Here is a 23,162-nt window from a genome sequence, read left to right as displayed (position 1 = left end):
AAACCCAGGAGGCGTCTTGCCTTAGTGAACGTGTGCCCTGGGGGTGGCGCTCTACTAGCAGGTCCTGTCTGAACTTCATTGTGAGCAGCCCCAGAGCCCGGAGCCCGGGCCTCGGGGACACCGCCCCTGGGATCTGGAACAGCTTCCATAGGAGAGGTTAAGAAGACTGGGCCTTTTCAGCTTGGAAAAGAGACGACTAAGGGGGGATATGATAGAGGTCTATAAAATCATGACTGGTGTGGAGAAAGTGAATAAGGAAGTGTTATTTACTTCTCGAAACACAAGAACCAGGGGTCACCCAAGGAAATTAACAGGCAGCAGGTTTAAGACAAACAAAAGGAAGTATTTCTTCACCCAACGCACAGTCAGTCTGTGGGATTCTTTGCCAGAGGAGGTTGTGAAGGCCAAGACTATAACAGGGTTCAAAAAAGAACTAGATCAGTTCCTGGAGGACAGGTCCATCAGTGGCTATTAGCCAGGCTGGGCAGGGATGCAAACCCACGCTCCAGGTGTCCCTAAGCCTCTGCCGACCAGCAGCCGGGGCTGGATGCCAGGGGACGGATCACTCGCACTTGCCCTGTTCTGTTCCCTCCCTCTGGGGCACCTGGCACTGGCCGCTGGCAGCAGACAGGACACTGGGCTGGACGGGCCTCGGGCTGACCCAGTCTGGCTGCTCTCCCCTGCCGCGATAGCGGCAGCACCGCCTGGCCGCTCACAGCTCGCCTGGAGGGCAGCGGGGTGGAGTCCGACCACTCCATCCATTGCCCAGCTTGTGCCCTGCACACAGAGCGGGGGAGGGGTGTGTGCCCAGAGACCATATGCCAGGGGGGTGGGGGGCGAGGCGCTCAGAACATCCTGCGCTGGGCCCTGCCGCAGGGACAGCGATTAGAAGAGGGAGCCCAGGCCGCCTCCCCGACCCACAGCAGTCAGCGTTGCTCCCAGCCACGCTCAGCCCTTCCCCTGCCCTTTGAGCATGTCTGGGGTGTCTGTGCCATGTGCAGGGGTTACCCTTCCCATCACAGGCACAGCCCGTTCATCCAACAGTGCCAGGCACCCCAGCCCTGGCATGAGGCCACGCTGGCTCAGTCCCTCCCACCCCCACTCGTAGGGGAAGTTCAGGTCTGTACAGAATCTGTCCCTGCCCCTGTGGAGGGGCCCAGGTGCCAAGGGCAGAGCCAGCCTGTGCCAGGCTTGGGAGCAGCCACCATCCTGCTGGAATGACGGCCTCACCCCGGCACCTGCCTGAGGAACCCAGGAGTCCTGGGCCGGCTTTCGCTCCTGGGTCAGGGGAGAGCTAGGGGCTGCCCTTGGCTGACACGGCCGTGTGCTAGGGTGAATCTCAGTGTGGGGGGAGCTGCATGCCCCCCTCACCGCCAGCCTGTGCCTGGAGCTGCCCAGCATGGGGGGCTAGGCCCTGTCCAGGACACTGGAGCTTTTGCCAGGCACCTTGGGGGCTACCTCTCGGCTGAGGAGAGTGACTAACTTCCTGAAGCCACTGTTAGCTCTGGCCCTGGGGAGGGAGCTGACGAGGGCATCCTCCTCCCCCTCCTCCTCTTCGCCTCGCTCCGGCCCGTCCTGGTCCAGCAGCCGCTTGTACTGGGCCTCCAGGGAGGGGCTGGACCCCGTGCTGGGAGCCAGGGGGCTGCTCCAGCGCTTGGACACCATGCAGCTGTTGTCGTAGATGGGGGCCAGGTCAGTGCTGCTCCCTTCCGGGGAGCCCCTGGAGCCCAGGCATGAGGGCCCCTCCTCCATGGAGCAGGAGCGCCCCAGGGCGCAGAGGTTCTCGTAGAGATGCTCCGAAACTGGGAGCCCTTGACCCCGGGACGCCCTGGCCACTCCCTGCTCCACCTTGGCCTCGCCCCAGGGCTTGAGCGGGGGCTGCAGGCCTCTGTGGATGGAAGCATAGACGATGGGGGGCTCAGCTCCTGTCCCCGCACGGCCTCCCAGCTCCAGGGTGCAGGGCAGGGCCTGTCCGCTGTCTGGACAGAGCCCCGCAGGGAGGAGCGGCCTCCCTGCACCCTCTAGGGCCCAGGTGGGCAGCGCTTCCTCCAGGCTCTGGGAGCTCCAGAGCCTGGGCTCCGTTCCCTGCCTGGAGCTCAGAGGCTCCGGTGCTTGGGTGCTGTTCCTGTTCAGGAAGTTGCTGCTCTGGTGGGCGATGGCTGCGGAGACGAGGTTGCACAGCTCAGCCGCCCGGCTGGTGGCCCAGGTGAAGATGCCCTCGCCGGAGTCGCAGCGGCGGCCGGCCTCGAAGGAGAACAGGGCCTGCAGGGAGCAGACAGCAGCGTTACCTGGGGCGCTGGGCCACGGACGCCAGCCCGGAGAGCTCAGGTCTTCCCAAGGGGCCCAGCAGGCTTGGAGCAGGAGCCGCCCGGGCAAGGGCAGGCAGAGGGCAGGGCTGGGCGTACCCCAGTGCTCCTGCGGCCCCTGCGGGAGGCAGACCAGTACCTTATCGTAGCCGAATTTGCGCAGGAAGGGGTAGGGCCAGGTGAGGAGGGTCTGGCGGGACTGGCGGGTTTTCAGCACGAGCCCCTTGGGCAAGGCGGCCAGCAGGTAGTGCCCACTCAGGCCACACCTGTCTGAGGCGTCCGTCCTGTTCACCAGCACCAGGAACTCATTCACTGCAGGGAAACGAACCCACACGAGAGTCGCTGCCCGGCCCCTCTGCATCCCCCCTCCCGCCCGAGTCGCTGCCCGGCCCCACTGCATCCCCCCTCCCGCCCGAGTCGCTGCCCGGCCCCACTGCATCCCCCCTCCTGCCCGCCTGAGTCGCTACCCGGTTCCCACTGCGTTCCTCCCCACGCTCGCCCGAGTCGCTGCCCGGCCCCACTGCATCCTCCCTCCTGAGTCGCTACCCGGCCCCACTGCGTCCCCCCTTCGGCCCACCCAAGTCACTGCCCGGCCCCACTGTGTCCCCTGTGCCCACCTGTCACTGTCTGGCCCCACTGCATTCCCCTCGCCCCCCAGAGTCACTGCCAAGGCCCACTGCATCCCCGCGCCAGAGTCACTGCCCGGCCCCACTACGTCCCCCATCCCGCCCGCCCGAGTCACTGCCTGGCCCCAAGCCCCATCTCCAGCCACTCCGCTCTCCCTGAGCACCCCCTGCAGGAAGCCCCACCCTCGCTCCATTCCGAGGCCCCCAATCACAGCCTCCCTCCAGTCGACGGGGGGGGGGGGGGGGAGAGTCTCTGGTCCCCTCCCCTCTGCTGGGGTCCCTGTGCCTGCCCCACGCGATGCCCGGCTGTACATACGGTCCTGCCAGGATGCGTAGAGGGTGTTTTCCTCCACATGGAGATCGGGCCCGGGGGGGTCCCTGGTGCTGCCCGGCGCTGGCTCATTAGTGCACTGAAAGCAGAGAGTGGAGCAGCTGCAGCCCCCCGGGCACCTGCCCCTCCCCAGCCGCAGGGGCTGCACCCTCCTGGGACCCACATGTGAGCAATAGGGTGCAGCCAACTCAGAGCCCTTGGGGCAGAGGCCATGTCAGTGCCCGAGGGGAGGGGGTGGGGTGGGCGGGGTGTCCCAGCACCTGGAGGGAGCGGGGCCGTGCCAGCACCCGGGGTAGGACAGGTGGAGCCATGCCAGCACCTGGGGGAGTGGGCGGGGCCGTGCCAGCACCTGGGGGGGGGAAGCGGGGTGGGCAGAGCTGTGCCAGCACCCAGGGGGAGTGGGCGGGGTGTCCCAGCACCTAGGAGGAAGGGGTGGGGCCGTGCCAGCACCCGGGGGGAGGGGGCCGGGTGGGCGAGGCCATGTGGCAGCTGGGGGGTGCCATGGCAGATGGAGTCATGCCAGCACAGGAGTGTTGTTTTGGTTTATGGCAGCCTCACTGCATCAGACCCCCCCTGCCCCGCGTCTCCTGGCGCTGCCCAGGGAGCCCAGGTGGGTCAGCCCGTGGCTGGGGCCCATGTGCTCAGAGGGGTCCCCAGTGCTGGCGGGGGCAGTACCTGGAAGGCCAGCTGGCAGAGCTGTGCTATCCACTCGTCCCGCTGCTCGGCTGCCAGCACGTGGCTCTTGTCGATGGTGTTCAGGTAGAAGGCAGCCGTGTCCTTGGGGCAGCTGGGGGCGTCAGCCGGCCCCACAGAGACGCAGTCTGCGAGCCGGATGACCCGGCGCTCACACTTCCGCAGGGACGTCTTCTCTGGCCCAGAGCCGTTGTCCCGCGCATCGCATGTCTCCAGCCGGGCAACGCCCCAGGGGCCGGTGGCAAAGAGCTGGGCCCGCACCTTCCTCCAGAGCTTCTGGGGTGGGGGGCAGATAGGGCAGGACTCACCCCAGGGGCTCAGCGCAGCCCTATTCAACCCCAAACAATGCCCATGGCTCCTGTGCCCACGGGGCAGCCAGCGGGAGGCAGCAGAGAGCAGAGCGGGGAGGAGGGGCTGGCGGGGACTGCCAGAGGGCCGCAAGTCCAGCCCCGGGCACAGGGGCAGGACCAAGTCAACCTGCCCCCCGACGGGTTTGTCCAAAATGGTCTTAAAACCCTCCCACGATGGGAACTCCGCAGCCTTGCCCGGCCCCCTGGCCCAGCGCCGAACCGCCCGGAGAGTCAGGGGGTTTCTCCTGCTATCTAACCCCAGGCTGAAGCCCATTGCTGGGGACAGCACCCTTTAGAAAAGCCCTCCCCAGACGGGGAGGCCGGTATCAGGTGCCCCCTCGGTGGCTTTTCTCCAGACAAAACACACCCGTTTTTAACCCTTCCTCACAGGGCAGATTTTCTAAACCTCTGATCATGTTTGTTGCTCTGCTGCCTCTGGTCATTTGTCCCGATCTTCCCTGAAGTGCGGCCCCCCCGCCAGCCGGACCCAGCACTCCAGCTGCGGCCCCCCCGACCCCCAGCCGGACCCAGCACTCCAGCTGCGGCCCCCCCAGCCGGACCCAGCACTCCAGCTGCGCCCCCCCCCCCCCCAGCCGGACCCAGCACTCCAGCTGCGCCCCCCCCCCCAGCCGGACCCAGCACTCCAGCTGCGGCCCCCCCCCGGACCCAGCACTCCAGCTGCGCCCCCCGGACCCAGCACTCCAGCTGTGGCCCCCCCCCGGACCCAGCACTCCAGCTGCGTGGGAGTCAGCTCCTGTCTGTTAATACACCCGGACTGGGTCGCCTTTCTCACAGCTGCATCACTGTCCATTTATGGCCCACGCTGGGCCAGCCCCTTTCCCGTGTATTACCACTAGTCACACTCCCCAGTTGGGAGCTGGGCATTTGATTGACCTTCCGAAGGGAAGCACTCTGCACTTGTCTCTAGTGGGTTTCAGACGGATTTTCCCAGCAGGAGACAAGGCTTGGGGGAGGGCCTGCTGGGCCCTAGGCACAGGACGGCCCACTCCACAGACCCTGATCTTACCCTGCGTTTGGAGCATCAGCTCCTGGGGCAGGTACCTGGAGCCTCAGTGTCAGGAGCCCCAAGGGGCTGGATACGGGCGAGGCAATTCCACGGGGCTTCCAAGCCTCCCACTATGGCTGGCCAGCGCAGCCGCCCTCAGCACCTTCACTTGGCTTCCGGGGGGCCATGCAGCGAGCCACCGCCGGGGCGGGCTAGGCCCCGAGTCCTGCTGCTGGCTCCCTGCTGTACCCACTGGCTGCCCTCTCCACAGCTAGGCCTTGGCCCTGGCCTGGCCTGGGCCGCTGGGGCTGGTTTTAGCCCAGAGCTAGATGCAAATTAAGCCATTTTGAGCCATTTGTTTTCTCGATAGCAGCCCCACATCTGCTGCATGAGCCCAGGCCCTGAGCCAGCAGCACCCACATCCTCCCAGGGGAGGGTCTGCACCAGCCAGCACCTGGCCTGCCAGAGCACCGCGGGGGGGGGGGGGGCCCCCAGGGGCGCAGGGCAGAACAGTGTGGCGGCAGCGGGATCAGCGGGCCTGGCCCAGCAGAGACTAACGGATGGAAGGCAGGTGAGCCTGGCTCGCAGCACCCACCAGCCCCAAATACCTGCCCCAGCAGGGGAGCAGAGTGCTTTCAAGGGGGGGGGGAAATGCACTACAGCCCCCCAAGGAAGAAATCTGTCCCCGGCCAAGCTGTGTTGCTCATTGTAATAAAATGAGCTGTTCCCAAAGCAGTGTGGCTTTTAGTTAATCATTCAAACCCTACACTTGGGGAGGAGGGGCTAAGCCCCCCCACCCATGGGTGCCTATGCTCATGGAAGCGGTCTCCATGTGCACACAGGGTCCACCCCCCCTTCCCAAAGGGGGGGCGTTTCCCTCTTTGTTCAGCTCGTGCATATGGGGCACCCCACTGGGCACACTGAGGGGCCCATCAGCAGCACAGACCGGGGCACAACCAAAGCTGCGGTCAGGGCCCTGCCTGGTGTTATGGCTGGGCCCAGGGAGCTCAGAGCTGAAGGGCCAGGCTGGGGCACGCAGTGCAGCCTTCCTGCGCCCCGGCCAGGGTAAAGCCAGAGGCAGGTTCCCTACGGGCTGGGATGACGACCCAGGAATGGACCGTCCCAAACCTCCCCACGCTGCTCCATGGGGCAGGCGCATTCCTTGGACCTGCCTTCCCTGGCAACCAGGGAGCACCCTGCGCATTCCACAGCCCCAGCCCGGAGAGGCCGAGGCCAACACCGCATGGGCCCAGGCAGCCGAGCACATGGCCATCCTGCCACACAGCCGAGATAGTAGAGGACTCCCGGCTCCCAAAGCCTGGAACGTGGCCTGGAGGAAGCTGTGCCCACAGGCCCCCTTGGTAGCCACTGGGCCCCCCCCAAGGCCTGCTCTTACTCCCCAGCAGGGCCAAGGCACATCAGTGAAGCTGCCCAGGTGGGACCCTGCAGCTGCTCAGTGGAGAATGAGACTTGCGGGGATCCAGCCTGAAACCGGCCCGAGGCAGAACGCACCTGCCCCAGCCAGCCCCTCCTGAGAGACAGCGCAAAGGGGCAGAGGGCTAGGTGACCCCTTTGTTCTCTCCCATAGTTCCCTGCAGCAATCACAACACCCAGGTCTGTTGGCAGAGGCAGGGGCCACGACCCCGCTCCCCCGATAGTGCCCCACTCCCCCAGCACACAGCAAGGCGAACTCCCTCTTCAAACACCCTCCCCCCAAAGCTCTGGGTTTTGGTTTAAGTGTTTATTAACATTTCAGTGAGAGTTAAGCACATGACGCAGTTTAGAGCTGGGGCAGGCATGGCTCAGTAACGGGGGGGGGGGGGGGGGGGGGAGGGGAGGGGAGAGGACGATGCCCGGGCGAGCCCCCCGCAGCCTGGAGTTTGTGCCCTGGGGTCAGCAGGGGTTGAGATCAGACACAACACGGCCAGTCCTGGGGCAGTGACCAGGGGCCGCTCCGCTCCACTTTGCTGGGCTTGGTCTGCCCCCCCCCCCCCCCCCCAGGCACTCCTGTGCCCAGCACTCTCAGCCCCTCCCCCCTTTACCTTTCCAAATTTGAAGTACTGGACATAGAGGATCCCGGCCTTCACGGGGGTCTCCATGGGCCCAGCCCGGCCTGGCAGGGGTATATGCGGAGGGCAGCAGTGCCGGTAATGGGGAGCGGTGGCTGCTGCAGTGGAGTGAGTGCACGGGGAGACTTCCTTTCTCGCTAACTTCCCCTTTGTGGTGCGTGGGGTGAGGGGCAGGCAGCGCAGGGGAGCAACGGCCCCCAGGGAGACCAGCGGGGCCGAACGAGCATGGCAGAGGCAGCAGCAGCCTGCAGGGGACTGCTGGGTTCTGGCTGCCCAGCTCCTCCGCAGCCAGCGACGGCACGGGACACGGCCCGCAGCAGAGGGTCGGCCAGAGCGCCAGGCTGCCCTTCCAGCCCCGAGCAACTCGAGTGAGGCCAGCACAACCGCCCCTCAGAGCCCCAGGCCTTCGGCAGGTGTCACTGGGCCCAGCCCCGCGTGACAAGGGCCGGGGTTTGCCTCTGGCCATGGCTTTCCTGTGCCATGGGGCTTTCCAGGGCCTGCGAGAGGCTGGGGCCCCAGCTCGCCCCATGTCTGCATGGTGACACTGGCTGATGTAATGGGCCATTGCAACATAGCTCCGGTACTTCCTCTCCGAGCAGGAACCGCGGGGCCTGGCCAAGCAGCACCGGCCCCTGGCCCACACAACACAGGGCACCTTACGACACGTCTGAGCCCAGAGGGAAGGGGCATGGCACTGCCTGCAGACAGCCCCGGCCCCACATGCTCTTGGGAAGAAGTGGGGCCAGCTGCCAAGGCTGCTGGGCTCCAGGGAACTCTCCTGCCTGGCCCAGCGAGCGCACACCACAGGCAGTAGGGCAGCCCAGGAGCCTGCGCTAGAAGTCCATGGAGCTGTGTGCCAGGTAGTCCTTGCGGCCGATGTTGCTGACTTGCTTGGTCTGCATGGCTTCCAGCTTGGGGCAGTCGGTGATACGGTGGCCCAGGCCCCCACAGAAGGCACAGCCCCTCTCGTCTGCAATGGAGGGAGTGGGGTCAGAGGCAGCTTGCCGGGGAGGGGGGACAGTGTGCACATCCCTCGGCACAGGGGGAAGCAGCCCCAGCCCAGCCCCCCAGAAGCAGGGCCAGCCCATCACGTGGGGAGCTGAGCCCCAGACCGCACGCGGCAGAGCAGGGAACTGACCTCTTGAGTTCCAGGCTAGCGCTCCAACCAAGGCGAGCGCCAGGGGCTGGAGGTGCCAGCTCTGGGGGCTTTGCCCAAGGAGCGGCCTGCCAGCCGGGCAGTGCAGGGCTCCAGAGTGCCCTGCCCCCGCTGTGTCTGCACCACCACACAGGCAGCAGTGCTCCGGGGCCCCCCGCCCCCTCGGGCTTCTGGGAGCTGCCGACCCCCTCACCTCCAATATCCAGCATGGTCTCGTCCCCGCAGTGCAGCACCTGCAGGACCGGAGGCACCTTCTGCTTGGCCTCCAACAGCAGCGCCTTCAAGTCCATGAGCACGGACTCATCTGGGGCAGAGAGGAACGTGAGAACGGAGCCCGGCTTTGCCCACCCCACAAGGGCCCATGGGATCTGGGTATCACAGCAGGACAGAGGGCAATTTTGGTTCACTCCAGCTGAGGCGGGCGGGGGGGGGGGGGGAAAAACAGAACCAGCCGAGCTGCAACCCCGCAGGGCAGCACAGCACCCCCTAGCACGCAGGCATCGGGGCAGCCCTGAGTCACCCGGCCTGCTCCTTGGGCCACATGGGGCCAGCCCTGCCTGCGCTAGGGAGCGCCCCCTAGTGAGCCCCGGCCCACTCCCTGCAGCACGTGAGTGTTCCTTGAGGTCTCCCCTCTAAGCGCTGAGCCCAGCCCGGGGGCAAGCGCTCATGGCAGAGACACTCCTGGCCCAGCTCAGCCCAACTGCTGCAAACCCAAAGGGCAGCGACAGCCCCGCTCCCGTGCGCCCCTCACCACAGGCCTTGTTGATGAAGGTGGTGGCGATGCCAGTGTTCCCCGAGCGGCCCGTACGTCCAATTCGGTGAACTATGGGGAGAAACAGAGTCAGGCCCAGGCCACTGAGCGCAGAGAGCCAGGCAGGAATCCAGCTGGGCACCCAGACTGGGGAACTCCCCACCACAAGGAGGCCAGCCCAAGGACCCGTCCCCCCACCCCTGAACCGAGCCGTCAGTGTGGGCAAAGCAATCTGCCTGGCTCCCCCTCCGTAAGGATCAGGCCTTCGTCCGTAGCCAGGCTCAAAAAAGCAGCAGGCATGAGCTAAGAAGAGGAAGTCCCCTCCCCACATTGCGTTAAAACCAGGTCATATCCGGCTGTCCAGGAGGAGATCCTGGCCTCCTAGTGCCCAGCCACCACCCCCAGATACAGACAACTCCGCCTGATGCGTCCCGCCTGCCCAGGAACCTCTTCAACACTTGTGGTTGGGAAATCCTCGTTTCTTGATTGTTTATCATTATGGTCCCACTTCCCTATGGTTTGTCTGTATGAGCTGTCTGGTTCTTCGATTGTTTCTGGCTGTTGCGTAATTAATTTTGCTAGGTGTAAATTCATGAAGGTGGTGGGGTAGGGTTGGTTAGAGAATTTTGTTACAATGTTAGGATTGGTTAAAGTACAGCTAAGCAGGACTCAAGTTTCACTATGTAAACTGGGGTCCAAAAGGAAGGTTTTGGGAACCAACCCCAGGACCCAGCCCCACGATCGGAGCTGCCAGACCTCAACACTCTGCCAATGACACCGTGCAGAAACTGGAATCCCCCAGATGGGCCTGATCCTGATCGGCCTCCAAGAAAAGTTCCTCTCTCTTATTAGGCGTGGTGAGCACTGTGTGTGTAGCGTGTGCCGTCTGCTTTGGTGATTGTTAATAAATAGAGGTTAAGTAGGATATTACTGTGTGAGGCTCTTTCACTGGTAAAAGACCCTGTAAACCAGAAAAAGATTAAGCCCTGAGCCTGCAGGGAAAGGGTGTTTGCCCGGAGCCCACGGCGGGGCAGAGCCCAGAGCCCTAGGAACTGAGTAAAAGTGTGTGCCCTAGAACATGCAAATAACAGAATTTTGTGCAGGTAACACCTCTGCCTGGCTCACCCCCCTCCCCCGCCCTTGAGCCCTCTGCCCTACCGTAGTTCTCGATCTCCTCCGGCATGTCGTAGTTGATGACGTGCTGGATGGCTGGGAAATCCAAGCCCTTGGAGGCTACGTCGGTGGCAACCAGGACGTCCTTCTTCCCGTCCCGGAAGGCCTCGATGGCCTTCGTCCGCTCCTCCTGGTCTGCAAGGGCCCAGCCCAGAGGGTTAGCACAGGCCCAGCTCTGCCAGCTAAGGGCCCCGCCCCCAAACCCACCTCACACCGGGGCGTGGACAGAGCGATGCACCAAGTACTAGTCAGACCCCTCCCCCCACACACCGGACGCAGAGGGCCACGTGGGTCAGCCACCGCGGCAGGGTCCCATGGGGGCCCGAGGGAGTAGCCAGTCCAGGGAAGGCTCACTCATCTCCTCGGCCCTACACCCGGTGTGGCAACCTGCCTGGCCATGGCCCAGGGCAGATGGAGCTGAGCCCAGAACAGCTCGTCACATTAGGGAGCTAGGGCCAGATTCACAGCAGAGGCCTGGGAACTGGGCTGTCTAGTCCCTTCCCAGCACTGCCCTACAGACATTCCTCAGACGCCATCTCAGGGCCCCACAGCCCCTGCTTTCGTTCAAAGCCATTACGTTTCTACCCGCAGGGCTGTGGAACCCGGCTGGGGAATGTGAACAGAGGCCGAGCTGGTGCAGCGCTACCTGCTTGAGTCTGCTGAGAGCCAGAACTGCTAGCTTTGAAAGGGATCCCACCCCTGCCCTTTCACACTCTGCGCTGCACCATTTCTGCTGCCAGGTGCCTGATGCTTTGCCTTCCTACCCCTGCCTTGCCAGGACCCGCCTGCAGCTGCCTCCCGCTCCCTCGGGGCAGTCAGCCGGATTCCATGGCATGCTCCCAGCCAAGAAGCCCTTAGTACCCAGCCAATCTGACCTAGAGAGAAATTCCTTCGAGCCCAAACCCAGAGCATGGCAGCAAGACCCACCAGTCTGGCATACAGACACCACCTCGGAGCACTGGTCCACCTGGGAGGTGCCCTGTCTCCAGCTGTGGCTGATCCCTGGCACCCCAGAGGAAGGTGAGAAAACCCCAGAATACATCTAGGCAATCGTGCACCAACAGAAAAATCTCCTGCCTGACCCCCACAGGTGACCAACTGATGCCCTGAAGCCTGAGACTGGAATAGTCATTATCTTAATGCAGAGGGGCAGGGTTCTGAGCACGCTGAGGGCCATGCGTGCAACTCACCTCCTCCATGGGCCATTGGGGGAGCCGGGGGGGGGGAGGGGGAGAGAACGGGACGACAGGGCAACTCAGAGTCCATGGCCAGAAGGGACCGCGGTGACCATCCAGCCCAACACCCCAGGCATGCAGGCTGGGGGATTTCCCCCAGAAGCTGGATTCAAGCCTAACTTTTTAAGCCATCTAATCTCACCTTCCAGACTCCAAGAAATGGTGAGTCCATCAGCTCCCCTGGTAAAAGCTCTATGACCCTCCCAGCTGGGAAATGACCTCTCCTGGCAAGGCCTGATCTAACTTTCTCTGGGGATGCCTTTGTCAGCCAGGCTGTGGAGCAGCCCGCTCTGGGGGAGCATTTCCGCGGGGATCCAGTCCCCAGGCATCCTTCTCGGTGACACCAGCCACGGCTTTTCCAGCCCCTGCAGGGGCGCTTCACGGCCCTGGCTACCAATCCCCTGGGGAATGCACCTGACTGGCATCAAATAGCCTCAGTCAGATTGGATGTTTCACCCTATGCTCAGGCTGGGATCCCTGAAGCAGTGCACGCAGGGGCTGGCCGCCCGGGGGACATGGGGGCAGCACTGCTCTCCAGCAGCTCTCACTGACCTTTCCCTCCGTGAATGGCCACCGCTTCCACGCCCTTGAGCAGCAGGTACTCGTGGATCGCGTCCACGTCAGCCTTCTTCTCCGCAAAGATCAGCACCTGCCACAGGGCCAGCGTCAGCACGGAGACCCCCATCGGACCCTCGCCCCCCGCGCTGCACAGAACCGACCAGCGCCCTGACAGCGGAGCCGCTGGCCACAAGGTTTGCAGCTGAGAGCCTGGGCACAGCAAGGAGTGCTGTGGATCCTGAAGCGCCTGGGCACGATCTCGTTTGCTCCCCTCCCCGCTCCGTGGCGAGCCACAGGGCCAGGAAGAGCTGGCCTGCATCAGGGCTGCCTTCCACCAGCAGGAGCAGCTACAGCCCCTGGGGCAGCCGGTGTGCGGTACTCACGGGCGGCGGGGTCTTCTGCAGGCACTCTAGCAGGTACACCATCTTGGCTTCCTCCTTCACATACTCCACTTCCTGAACACAAGCAGAGGGCTCCGGTCAGAGAGGGGAGGGAGCTGGGAGAATACGCACAGAGCCGGGACTGTCTGGGAGGCACAGGTCGCAGGGCTCAGAGCAAACCCCTTTGGCAGACCGTGGATTCTGGCAGGGCCAGCGGGACCCAGCCATGCTGGGGTCCAGCACAGGGCATTTGGGAACTCACCTGTATGACATCCAGGCTGGCAGCTCCAGCTCGCCCCACATTGATGGTGATGGGCTTCACCAGGGCACTCTTGGCAAAGTTCTGGATCTTCTTGGGCATGGTGGCACTGAAGAGAAGGGTCTGCCTCTGGCCCTAGACCGAGAGCCAAGGGTAGGGAGGTTAGCACGGCCATTCAGCCAATACATGAATGGGGAAAGTTGAGCTCGGCAACAGCCAGTGGGTGCTGGCAGACACCCCGGACTCCCTACACAGGGGCCCTTGGAGAACAGCTTTGTGCCAGCAGGGCTGGGGCAGTACATGGTGCGACCAGAGCCCTGACAGCCGGCGTGACATGGGACAGCCGGCGTGAGACAGGGCAGAAATACAGTGTCAAGGGCTGGGAGGCCAAAGCCGTTACCCACAGTGAGAAGCTGCAGGAGGCAGCCGGGACCTGACAAGGAAACCATTAGTCCTGCCAGCCAGGACCCTGGCACTCCACACCAACCAGCGAGGCCCCGGCCAGGAGCTGGGCGCAGCGTTCCCCGGGCAGGTGGAGAGCTGTGCTGGCAACACACACCTCCGGGCTCCTGAGTGGGCCAGGCCAGGGACTGGGAACAAGGGTATTAAACCCTTCAGGGCAAAGGCTGCCCTGCACCCACACCTCCGCTACCCGCCAGCTACCTTGAAGTAAGAGAAGATGGTGCGGATGTCTCCTTCAAAGCCCATGTCGATCATCCTGTCGGCCTCATCCAGGGCCAGGTAGCGACAGATGTCCAGGCTCACCATCTTCTTCTGCAGCAGGTCCATGAGGCGGCCCGGGGTAGCCACCATCATGTGCACACCGCTGCAGGGCAGGGCGGGCAGGCGTCAGGGCTTCTGCACAATCTGGCTGCAGGGGAGGAAGGGCCCCGCGAGCAGCCCATCTCGCCAGGGACCCAGCACACCACACCGCATGCCCCAGCCGCATGCTGCTGGTGGCCACCGTGCCCAGCCCCCACCCCAGCCTTCTCACCTTCGCCTCAGACTGATCCCCTCCTGCAGGGTCCCGAGGCTGCAGGCTCAGAACCCGGCTCCCAAGCAGGCCTGAGAGATGCAGCGCCCAGTGAGACAGGCTGCTGCGTGCACTCCTCCCGGGGGCGCCCACACAGGGAGGGAAGGGTATTGCCCGCAGGTCCGCCCGGAGCAGGACTTACTGTTTGATAGTCTCCATCTGCTCCTTGACGGACATGCCCCCGATGCAGAGGGCACAGCGCAGCAGGGGCAGGCTGTCCTCATGCAGCAGGCGGCAGTAGTACTCAAGGATGCCGTGGGTCTGCCTGGCCAGCTCCCTCTGCAGAGAGAAAAGAGTCCATTATCCCTCACTGCGCTCGCCTCTCTTGGCTGGTGCCCAGATCTGACACCACCCCAGCAAGCCCCCGGCTCAGACCCGCCCGCGTAAGCCAAGCACACTTACAGAGGGGCAGATGATGAGTCCATAGGGTCCCTCTCTCTTGGAGAATGGCAGCCGTTTCTCCTGCTCCAGGCAGAACATGATGACGGGGAGCGTGAACACCAGGGTTTTCCCTGAGCCAGTGAATGCGATGCCGATCATGTCCCTGCCGGACAGGCTGCAGGAGACACGGGGAGCGGGTCAGCGGGAAGAGACTCCAACGCAGCGAGGAGCCCTGTGCCGGCCCCTGCGCGTTCCCAGGCAGGGCCGTGCCCAGCCCTGCCCTGCCCAGGGAGGCGGCAGATGGTGCCTCACTGGGGCAGGGCGTCCAGCTCACCCCGCTGGCCATGGAGCAGGCAGCGCTCCCAGAGCTGGGAAAGGCAGCACTCACATGGTGGGGATGCCCTGGATCTGGATGGGGGTCGGCTGCTGGATTCCCTTTTTCTTCAGGCCCCTCAGGATAGCTGTGAACAGAACGTGGGGGGAGGGGGGCGTTAGCAGCACAAAAGTGGCCGGATGTGGGGCTGTGACCCACCTCCCCTCCACCCAGTTGCCAATAGCATTTGTTTAGTCAGTGGCACCCCCCAGGCCTTGCCTCCAGACCAGCAGCTTGGGGGGCCTGGCTGGGTCCCCTCAATTGGATCTGTGACCACCAGGCACTACACACCAAGGTGCCTCCCCCTGACAACTTCTCCCTGCCCCAAGTCACCTGCCGGGAACTTCATTTCCTTGAAGCTCTTGATGGGTGGGGGGATGCCCTCGCCCTCCACCAGGACGTGGTACTTTCTGCGCACGCGGTCGTGCCGTGCCTCCGACATGCCCAGGATGTAATGCGGCGCCTTCCAGCTGAGGAGAGGGCGGGGGAGAAGGGTCAGCAAGGAACGGGAAAACCAAACTGACTGAGCTGCACTCGTGGGCGCACCCAGAGCTGAACGCCGCTTTGCTTGGGCAGGCAGCAGGTGGACCGGCCCAGCTGCGTACCCGCTGATCCCCAGACAGAGGCCCGAGCCCCTCAGAATTCCAGGCTCCAATGGCACTAATGCAAAAGCTGGGGCCACCCACGAAGGGAGGACACAACCCCAAGCCTACATCCCTCAGCATCCACCCACACGGCCCACTTCCAGAGCAGAGCAACTGAACTGTCAGCCCCCGAGCAGAATGGCCAGGCACTGCCTGGCGCTCCGGTGTGCTGTGGCTCGGCTCCTGTGTGCACTGGGGCACAATGGGAGCAACTGCTCCACTCTGCACATCAACCCTAATTCCATGGCCAAGGCTGGAATATCCTTCGCTCCCAGCGAGGTGCTCAGGTTAACGCACCCACTGGGATACGAGTTATTGAGGAGTATTTCCCAGGGCCGTGCTTCTGTTATACCCCCGGCGGGGCCTGGTCCCCCCCACAGGCCAGGGAAGGAGCTGTAGCCCTCAGCGGCTTATCTCACCAGCACATGTGTCTGCCTTCCCAATTCCCCAGCTGGAGAGCAGGCTCCAGCTCTCACTCCCGGAGTCCCCAGGCCTGCTGCTCCGACCGTGGGACAGTGCGCACAGCTGAGGGTGGCTGCGGAGCAAGGATCAGCTGCAAGCAAGGCCCGACAAACACAACACGTGTGTGTGGGCAGAGCCTAGCACAATGGGGCCCTGAGCCACAACCGAGGCCCCCTGTGTGTTACCACAATACACACAGTAAACAGTACCACACCGTGCTGGGCACCTGGCTACAGCAGAAGGGTGAATCCCAGGGCATCTTGGGAAAATGCCAGGCTCCACAGCCAAAGAACTGTGGAGTCCATGGGACCCTGAATGAACTGACTGGGGCAGGTCAGAACTCCCTGAGCTACTCTTCCAGGCTCTCTGCAGATTCAAGCAGGCAGCACCGCATCAGTCACACTTTTGAGATTTGCTCTGGAATCGCACGCTCTAGCCATTTTGAAATGATCGGTCAGCGTGGAGCACAAGTATGCAGCAAAAGTGAATTCGGAGGCAATTCCATGGCCACGCATCTGCACGGCCGCAGCTAAGGCCCAGGGAGAACCGCTAAAGCTGGCTCCAGCGCAGAAGGCAGGTTCCATGGCGCGGGTATGTGGGGAGATTCAGCTCCTGCTCCCTGCACTGGGGCTCCCCCCAAGGCTCAGCACTTAGCCCAAGGCTAGCAGTTTGCAGGAGCATTTGCTACCACTATTCATAGATTCATAGATTCTAGGACTGGAAGGGACCTCGAGAGGTCATCAAGTCCAGTCCCCTGCCCGCATGGCAGGACTAAATACTGTCTAGACCATCCCTGATAGACATTTATCTAACCTACTCTTAAATATCTCCAGAGATGGAGATTCCACAACTTCCCTAGGCAATTTATTCCAATGTTTAACCACCCTGACAGTTAGGAACTTTTTCCTACTGTCCAACCTAGAGCTCCCTTGCTGCAGTTTAAACCCATTGCTTCTGGTTCTATCCTTAGAGGCTAAGATGAACAAGTTCTCTCCCTCCTCCTTATGACACCCTTTTAGATACCTGAAAACTGCTATCATGTCCCCTCTCAGTCTTCTCTTTTCCAAACTAAACAAACCCAATTCTTTCAGCCTTCCTTCATAGGTCATGTTCTCAAGACCTTTAATCATTCTTGTTGCTCTTCTCTGGACCCTCTCCAATTTCTCCACATCTGTCTTGAAATGTGGTGCCCAGAACTGGACACAATCCTGCAGCTGAGGCCTAACCAGCGCAGAGTCGAGCGGAAGGACCCCCAGTGTGGCCTGCAGTGCAGTAAGTGACAAGAATACCTAGCTCTGCTACAGCATGGACCTCACAGCCTGCTACAGAAGAAATCAGGGTCACCACCCAAATGTTACAGATGGGGAAAGTGAGGGACAGAGGAAATAGCTTGTCCAAGCACCCAGCTGCCAGTGCCAAAAATAAAACCAAGGCTCCCAATCCCCCGTCTAGTACTCAAGCCACTAGTTCACACTGCCTCGAGTTTCCTTCAGCTCGCACAGAGCTGATGCCATCCGACAGCCAATGTATCCCCATGGAGCGCACCTGGTTTTAATCGGATCGTCGTAGGTGATGCCCTTTGCCATCTCCTTCACAGACATCAAAGCTGCACAAAAACAGAGACGGGAGGATCAGTGCCAGCTCTTGGGAGCTAGGCCCAGGTCAGCTGGGCCCGTGGCTTTGCCAAGAGGTTTAGCAGTGAGGCAGTCAGCACAAAGGATGTTTGGGGGAGCCAGAACAGGAGTGAAGTGGCAGGGAAGTGTCCCTCTCCGTGCATGTGGGGCTCAGTAACAGCGAACAGCATGACTTGCTCTCTCCGGGGAGAGCAGCAGGAGCTAGGGAGAGACGGGGACTGTGAAGCCCTGCACCAGTCAGCACGAGCACCGTCACCTTTTCCCTCTGTCACTTCGTCAGCGACAGGCAGGGAAGGAGAGCGAATGTCGCCTCACAGCCACCGTCACTTCCCCCCCCCCAGCCCTCAATCCCAGCACGACCCACCTCGACCCTCTGCCACGCTCTCCAGGATCTTTTCCTCCTCCTTCAACTGCTTCTCCTTGGCCGACTCCTTGCGCGCTGTGGAGAGTCGAGAAGGGGAGTTACGTGCTGCCCACAGATTACTCCCCAGCCACAAGCCACCCCTCAGGGACCCCTCCTCCTCATGCCAGCCCTACCTTCCGCCTTCTCTTTAAGGTGCTGGTGCTGGTCCAGGAGGCTGATGTTGGACTGGGGGCCCAGAGGAATATCATCTTCATCCCCCCTGTGCTCACTGCTGCTGTCCCTCTGCTCCTCCTCCAGCACCCCCTTCCTGCGCATCTGTAGCAGCTTCTGCAGCTACGGGGCACACAGCAGCCGCAAGGGCCCCGTTACAGGAGACCGATTTCACCTGCCCCGTCGTGCCCTTGCCACTGAGGAGAGGAACGTCGGACCCCCCTTTATCCACCCACATGGCCCCCTGCAATCTGCCCTGGGGGACCACGATGCCATCCCCACTGCAGCCCCCGTGACTTGCCCAGGGCCACAGGGGCTCTGCTGCGGGGCGTGGAACTGAACCCACCAGCCCCACCTCTCATGGGCAGCACCACAGGGCCCAGGCCCGGGGGCAGAGCGAGGCTGGGGCCAGGGGCACCCCAGCAACTGGGGGGGTGAACCAGCCCCTCCCAGCTCCAGCCAGGGCTCCCGGCCCCCCATCCGGCACCAGCCCTGACCTCCCCCCCCTCCCCCAGCCCCCCGGTACGGCCTCCCCCATGGTTCCCGACCCCCGCCCGGGCCTCTCCCCGCACGCCAGCCCTGACCTCACCCCCCCCCCAGCCAAAGCTCCCGCCCCCCCCCCCCCCGCACCAGCCCCCCGGTACGCCCCTCCCCCAGGGTTCCCGACCCCCGCCCGGGCCTCTGCCCGCACGCCAGCCCTGACCTCACCCCCCTCCCCCAGCCAGAGCTCCCGGCCCCCCCCCACACCAGCCCCCCCCCAGGGTTCCCGCCCCCCGGCCGGGCCCCCCCGTCACCATCTCCTGCTTGCGCTGCTTGACCGGCACGTAGGGCGCGTAACCCTCATCCTCCTCCCCGGACGGGCCCGACGCCTCCGCCGCCTCCTCGCGCGGCCTCTGCGGGGAGACACAAGGTGACGTCACGGGCCGGGCCGCGGCCCCCCCGGCTGGGAGCGGGGCTGGGGGGGGGTCGGGCTCGCACCTTCCGCTCGCTTCCGCCCTCCATGTTCGGTCCCCGCGGAGTCTCCGCCCCGCGCCGGGCGAAACGCGCGCAGCCAACGAGCGCAGGAGCCGGGCCTGGGCGGGACCTGTCGTTAAGCCACACCCCGCAGCCGTACCACGTGAGGGGCAACGCGCACGACGGGCTGCGCCGAAGGACAAACTTAGCGACGCGCTTACGGAGGGTCTGCACCACGTGTCCCACTCCCCCGCCCCCAGCTTCCCCGCCCCCGATCTCCGCCCCCCCACCAGCTACCCCTCCGACCCCCACCCTGCCCCCAGACCCCGCCCCCTGATCTCCGCCCCCCCAGTTTCCGACCCCCACCCTGCCCCCAGACCCCGATCTCCGCCCCCCCCCGCCCCCAGCTTCCCCCAGACCCCTCCCCCTGATCTCCGCCCCCCCAGTTTCCGACCCCCACCCTGCCCCCAGACCCCGATCTCTGTCCTCCACCCCAGCTTCCCCCAGACCCCGATCTCCGCCCCCAGACCCCGCCCCCGATCTCCACCCCGCCACCATGCTCCCCCACCCCGATCTCCACCCCCCACCCTGATATCCCCCGCCCCCCACAATCTCCACCCCCAGACCCCACCCCCCAACCCTGCCCTCCCACCCCGATCTCCTCCCCCCAAGGGTCCGATGCCCCAACCTGCCCCCAGACCCCAATCTCCGGCCCCCCAGCTTCCCCTCCGACCCCCCCACCATGATCTCCGCCCCCAGCTTCCTCCAGACCCCGCCCCCCCGTCCCCAGACTTTGATCTTCACCCCCCAGGCCCTACCCCAACCTCCCCCTACCCTGATCCCTGCCCTCCCAGCTTCCTCCCTACCCCCAGTCTGCAATCTCTGCCCCGTCCCTGTGCCCAGGTCTCTGCCCTGACTGGGTTTAACCCCTGGGAAGATGTGGGGGTGGGCCTGGGCAGAGGCCCTGGAAGCGGAGCTGGGAACGTCGGGACTCTGATCCCGCTGGGGTCGAGGCTGGTTCTGCGCCAAGGCCTGGCTCTGTGGTTCCCAAACCGCTCACGCCTGGGGCAGCTCGAAACGAGCCTGGGTCTCCGCCAGCGTTCCCTCCCCCCACCACCCCACGTGTGACCCATCACCTTCACATCAGTGCACACAACAAACTTCATGGGGTGGGGGGGGCTGAGGGGTTCAGAGTGTGGGAGGGGGCTCGGGGTGGGGCCAGGGCTCAGGGGTTTGGGGTGCAGGGGGGTGCTCAGGGGCTACAGCAGGGAGAGAGGACTCCCCCCTGCACTCTCTCCCCCACAGCAGCAGCACCTGGGCTAGGGGGAGAGATGCCTCTCCCCGGCACGGCAGCTCTGGGGTTGGGGCTGCAGGGTACATATTGGGGTTCAGGAAATGGGCGGAAAGGGTCCCCCCCAGCCTAAGGGGAGGATCCACAGGGCCTGAAACGCAAATGATTATGGGGGACAACTAATATAAAAACAGGGACAGGAGTGCGGTCAAAGGGTCAAAAGAAGGGAACCTGACGGGGACACCGAGCAGAGAACCCCGGACAGCGCCCACTGCTCCTCAAAGGTGTCAAGGGAGCCAGTGGACACCGCCCAGAGGAACTCTGCCTGGATACGTGAACGGACAGAGGACCGGAAACAGGCCCCACAGTCACAGGAGCCTCCATCGGCCAACCTCCTCTCCCTGGTTTGATAGATGGCCTGTTTAGCCAGGGCCAAAAGGAAGTTGACCAGGAGGTCCCGTGACTTAGTGGGGCTACAGATAGGGAGTGCATAAATTAGAAGGTGAGGGGAAAAGTACAACTAAAAACGCAACATAATATTGGTGAGGAGCCGGTGTAGGGGCTGCAACCTGGCGCACTCCAAGTAAATGTGAGCCAGGGTCTCCCTCACGCCGCAGAAAGGACAGGTGTCAGGGACAGGGGTAAACCGCGCCAAGTACACGCCCGTGCTCACAGCCTCATGAAGGAGCCGCCAGCTGATATCCCCGGCGGGCCTCGGGGCTTCTCACCCTCAACAGGTGGTAGGAGGTCCCGCCATTTTGTAGGGGGTAGACAGGTTGGGGGCCAGGCTAAGTGGGGGTTTCTCGAGCACCCGTATGGCACTAGATTGGCTGCTGCACAGCCACGCAGCTTACCGGGAACTTTGGGCCATCGGTGCCGCTCAGCTCATCTAGAGATTTGCCTGGTTTTACAACAGGCAACATAAAAAGCACTAGCGAAGTCAGTACAAACTAACATTTCCTACAGACCATGACTTGTTTCTATGTACTGTGCACCGACACTATTCCCATTGATTTGTTTTATAATGATACGGTACCCGACCCCCTGGTCGAGAACCATTGAACAAAGGGATCCCTGTGCCTGCCCAGGCAGGTTAAAAACAGCCCTCCGCTGGCTGGGCCCGAGCCCCCCAATCCCTGCCTGCTCTGCATGGCCCTTCCCGAAAATCTTTCAATAGCAAGTGTTGCTGGTGCCCCTCGCGCCGTGGAGCTGGTAGTGAGAATTGCCACACGTCAGCGCACCGCTCCTTCCCCTCGCTGAGCCCGCCTGGTGTTTGCTGGGCATGAGTACCAAAGCGGCAGGATTTACCTGCCTGAGCGCCTGGCTGGCTGCACTCCATTTGCTGATCCAAAATGCAAGTTACCGTCTCTTTTCACCTTGCGCCTTGCAGGCCTTTCCGGTGCGCGGCTGGTCGCTGCGACAGCAGACTGGCACCTCCAGGCCGCAGGGTGCGTATGACTATGACAAACAGACCCACCTTGCAGGCCTGGACCTCAAACCCTGGGCGTGGCCCAGGCAGCACTGGGCCGGCCCACGCCTGCGAAGCTGCAGCACACCGGGCAGTTACCGCGGCGTCCTGGGCACATACAGCATCTCTAGCTCTTTGGACAGGGTTTGACCCCTGCTCTGGCAAACAGGGAGGGGGCCAGTTTGCTGCCCCTCCCCTATAACTTGTGGGTTGTCTCTTGGGGTGGGTGCCTAGGCTGCTCCTCCCCACCCACCTTCTCTCTGTTCTTACCTGCCAATCCCACGGCTCTGCCATATCTGCCCGCTGTCCTCTCGGCCAGGCACTCATCCTTGTCCAGCTTGCTGGCTGCCTGCAGTCGAAAGGCCACCCAGCATCGCTTGTAGCGCTGCCCATCTCCAGCGAGGTTGGCATAGCCCGCTCCCTGCTGGGGGAGAAGCTGAGAGACTCTGGTGCTGGGCATCCGTACACAGCCCTCCCAGCCACCGGAACTGCCAGGCTGGCTCAGAGCAGGGCTCCACCTGGCTGTCTCCTGCCGCCAATGATGGCCCACCCCAGCTGCTTCAGAAGATAGAGCCCCATAGATGGCAGTAATGGGGCAACTGTACGGGGCACTTCCTCCAATGCTCCGAGTTACGGTTGGCTCATGCCCTAAAGCAGGAGGGTTCTTCTCCCTTCCAAGCCACTCATTTGCTTTTCATATTTACTCATATCTCTGGATCTCGTTTTCCATGGAAACATCCGAGCCCCTTTTGGATCCTGCTGAATTCTTGGCCTCACTGCCATCATGTGGCAGAGAGTTCCCATGGCTAATCCTCCATTGAAAGAACAGACATGTCCTTTTACCGTCTGGGAACTCGCTGCTTCTCCATGCACTGACAGCCTGCCTGAGAGCAGCGGCCCTGCCCCTCATTGGGTATTTTATCACATCTCCTGGCCCAAGGATTCAGTTTCTCCACAGAAAGAACAGGAGGACTTGTGGCACCTTAGAGACTAACACATTTATTAGAGCATAAGCTTTCGTGGGCTACTGACCACTTCTTCGGATGCACATAGAGTGGAACATATATTGAGGAGAGGTGGGGTCCCCCTCCCCTGGCCAGTACTAAAGCCTGGCCTCCAGGGGGCGGCCCGGAGGCTGTTTTAACACAGGCCTTTGGGGTGTGACTTGTGCCCCTGAAGCTGCAGTGGGGCTGGGCCCCACCTCCTGACCACGCTGGTCAGCACAGCTCGGGCCCTGGCAGGGGGAAGCCTCCTGCCGAAGCAGCAGCACTTCCTGTAGCCCATCTCCCACCCACGTAGTGACCTGCATCCCAGCAGAGGCTGCTGAACGGGGGGGCTGGTGGAACTCCATGTCCCAGCCTGGCCGCCTGTACTCTGGGGCATGCTGGCTGAGAGGTGCGTGATCAGGCACCCTTGCCTGCAGCAGCCAGGGGGTCTGGCAGGAGCACATGGCCC

General features: G+C 63.2%; 2 protein-coding genes across 2 annotated transcripts; both read right to left on the bottom strand.

Moving 5' to 3' along the window:
- Positions 1-250: 250 nt before the first annotated feature.
- DOK3 (docking protein 3) lies at positions 251-7,488 on the bottom strand. Its single transcript, XM_008174283.4, has 5 exons — positions 7,355-7,488; positions 3,939-4,232; positions 3,249-3,342; positions 2,446-2,618; positions 251-2,262 (listed from the first exon to the last, which is right to left on the bottom strand). The coding sequence occupies exons 1-5, from the start codon at positions 7,409-7,411 to the stop codon at positions 1,408-1,410; spliced, it is 1,473 nt and encodes a 490-aa protein (XP_008172505.3). The 5' UTR covers positions 7,412-7,488; the 3' UTR covers positions 251-1,407.
- DDX41 (DEAD-box helicase 41) lies at positions 7,039-19,137 on the bottom strand. Its single transcript, XM_065555209.1, has 17 exons — positions 18,973-19,137; positions 18,789-18,887; positions 17,958-18,117; positions 17,785-17,859; positions 17,332-17,392; positions 15,014-15,150; positions 14,696-14,768; positions 14,329-14,482; positions 14,069-14,205; positions 13,557-13,719; positions 12,897-13,028; positions 12,638-12,709; positions 12,249-12,345; positions 10,447-10,596; positions 9,289-9,360; positions 8,731-8,841; positions 7,039-8,351 (listed from the first exon to the last, which is right to left on the bottom strand). The coding sequence occupies exons 1-17, from the start codon at positions 18,994-18,996 to the stop codon at positions 8,215-8,217; spliced, it is 1,854 nt and encodes a 617-aa protein (XP_065411281.1). The 5' UTR covers positions 18,997-19,137; the 3' UTR covers positions 7,039-8,214.
- Positions 19,138-23,162: the final 4,025 nt, after the last annotated feature.

The sequence above is a fragment of the Chrysemys picta genome, chromosome 8 (assembly GCF_011386835.1).
Source record: "Chrysemys picta bellii isolate R12L10 chromosome 8, ASM1138683v2, whole genome shotgun sequence".
Classification (NCBI taxonomy): domain Eukaryota; kingdom Metazoa; phylum Chordata; order Testudines; family Emydidae; genus Chrysemys; species Chrysemys picta.
The sequence above is the reverse complement of the archived record's forward strand: the minus strand, read 5'-3'. Positions and strand labels throughout refer to the sequence as shown.